This window comes from Cicer arietinum, chromosome 5 (assembly GCF_000331145.2).
Source record: "Cicer arietinum cultivar CDC Frontier isolate Library 1 chromosome 5, Cicar.CDCFrontier_v2.0, whole genome shotgun sequence".
Classification (NCBI taxonomy): domain Eukaryota; kingdom Viridiplantae; phylum Streptophyta; class Magnoliopsida; order Fabales; family Fabaceae; genus Cicer; species Cicer arietinum.
Genome location: NC_021164.2, coordinates 60231049 through 60232896, shown reverse-complemented (window position 1 = coordinate 60232896; position 1848 = coordinate 60231049). Strand labels below are relative to the sequence as shown.

The 1848-nt window shown below is 21.9% G+C and overlaps 1 protein-coding gene across 1 annotated transcript in view; it reads right to left on the bottom strand.

Annotated features, from left to right (window-relative positions):
- Positions 1-1848, bottom strand: part of LOC101492528 (probable polygalacturonase At3g15720) — a 20597-nt gene that overhangs the window by 3584 nt on the left and 15165 nt on the right. Inside the window, exons 8-9 of the mRNA XM_027330924.2 lie at positions 328-418; positions 55-192 (exon numbers count right to left, since the gene is read on the bottom strand). Coding sequence (XP_027186725.2) covers positions 55-192; positions 328-418 — 229 coding nt within the window. The remainder of the gene's footprint in view (positions 1-54; positions 193-327; positions 419-1848) is intronic.

Here is a 1848-nt window from a genome sequence, read left to right as displayed (position 1 = left end):
TATATATATATATATATGCATGTAATAATTTGTTTATTACGCATGTAGGAGTACCTCAATTGTAACTGTTGCAGATTTACAAGGACCTTGAAACAACACTTGTTGCAACACAAATGTTTTCTTTTCAGGTATGATCAATGTTGGGGTGCTCAAATTAGTACTACACACGTCGTCCCATGCTTTCACAAACGCCTTATAAGGTGCCAAATAGTTTTAAAAAGTGTTAGTTTGATTTGAGAAATGTAATCACATAAAAAATGTAGCATACATATAATTAAGCATAATCGTAATAATCTTATGAAAAAAATGAAACAAATAAAAATATACATTTGTGTCATCAGTATTGCCATCCCCAATGGCACCATATGTAATAACATTAAAGGTAGAATTTGCTTGAGGTGTGTCTATAGCATATAAGCTAGGTGAAGCAATAACACACATTAAAATGACATATAGGACCTTCATATTTTATAAGAAAGACTAATATCTACTAAAAACAAATGTGAGGCTATAAACTATATACTTGTGAAGTGAAAAGGGGAGAAAGGATGACAATATATAGACTACCTTGGATCGAGTACCAAATGGAGGAAAAGTAAAATCATAAATAACAATGATATATTTTTTACCAAAAGAATATTTTTTTTTTTGAATTTGACTCTTCTAAAGAGAGAATTTGATAAAGTGAAGAAATCTTGATATTATAATTATTCTTAATTGGTCATACATGTGCATAATATCACCGATTCATTTAATTATCAATAGTTAATATTATTTATTTTATTGAAAACATAATATTTATTTATTATTATGCTCGTGAATAATTTTTTTTTATTTAAAATTTTATGGAATGAATCTTAAATATAAGCAAAATAATATACATATTGATCTAAATATATAATATTTTTTTGTCCCTGTAAATATAAAATTTTGTATTTTGGTCTTCGTAATTTTTTTTTTGGTTTACATCCCTCTAATATAAAAAACAAAAAAAATTATTTTTGGTCATTAACATTAAGTAGACGTTACAAAAATGTTAGTTGACAAATAGAAATAGTTTTTGGTCCCTGTAAATATAACAGTTTTAAGTTTTAGTCCCTAAAAAATATTTTTTTGAATTTCATCTCTGCAATATTCAAAAAATTTATTTTTTGTTCTTAAATGAAATGCAATAATTTGTATAGTTATTTTTATAAGATATTTTTAAAAATGTATAGTTAATTATTTTTTGTTTCCTTAACTTGTATAATTATTTGTATAGTTATTTAATAACTTGTTGCAGAAAGGTTAGTTCAAAGTGTTTAGTAAAGTTTTTATTTTATTTTATTTACCTTCGTGATTAAGTAGAAATCGATAAATATTAGTAATTGATATTAAATCTTTCACTTCAATAATTTAAAATTTATTAATCTTCTGTTTTATTTATTTATTATTATTAAATTAATTTTCATTTCTGTTTCAAAAAAATCACTAATTATTTATTTATTTATACATTAAATAGTAAAAATATTCACAAACATAATCCAAGTTCAGGATTTTAACTCAAAACATGGTATTTAATATAATAATATTGTTATTTGTCAGTTGATTTAAACTTTATAGATAACTTATTTTCAAATATATTCAACATATATATATATATATATATTTATTTATTTATACATTATATAGTAAAAATATTCACAAACATAATCCAAGTTCAGGATTTTAACTCAAAACATGGTATTTAATATAATAATATTGTTATTTGTCAGTTGATTTAAACTTTATAGATAACTTATTTTCAAATATATTCAACATATATATATATATATATTAATTCTAGTAACTTTAACAATATAGTTAATA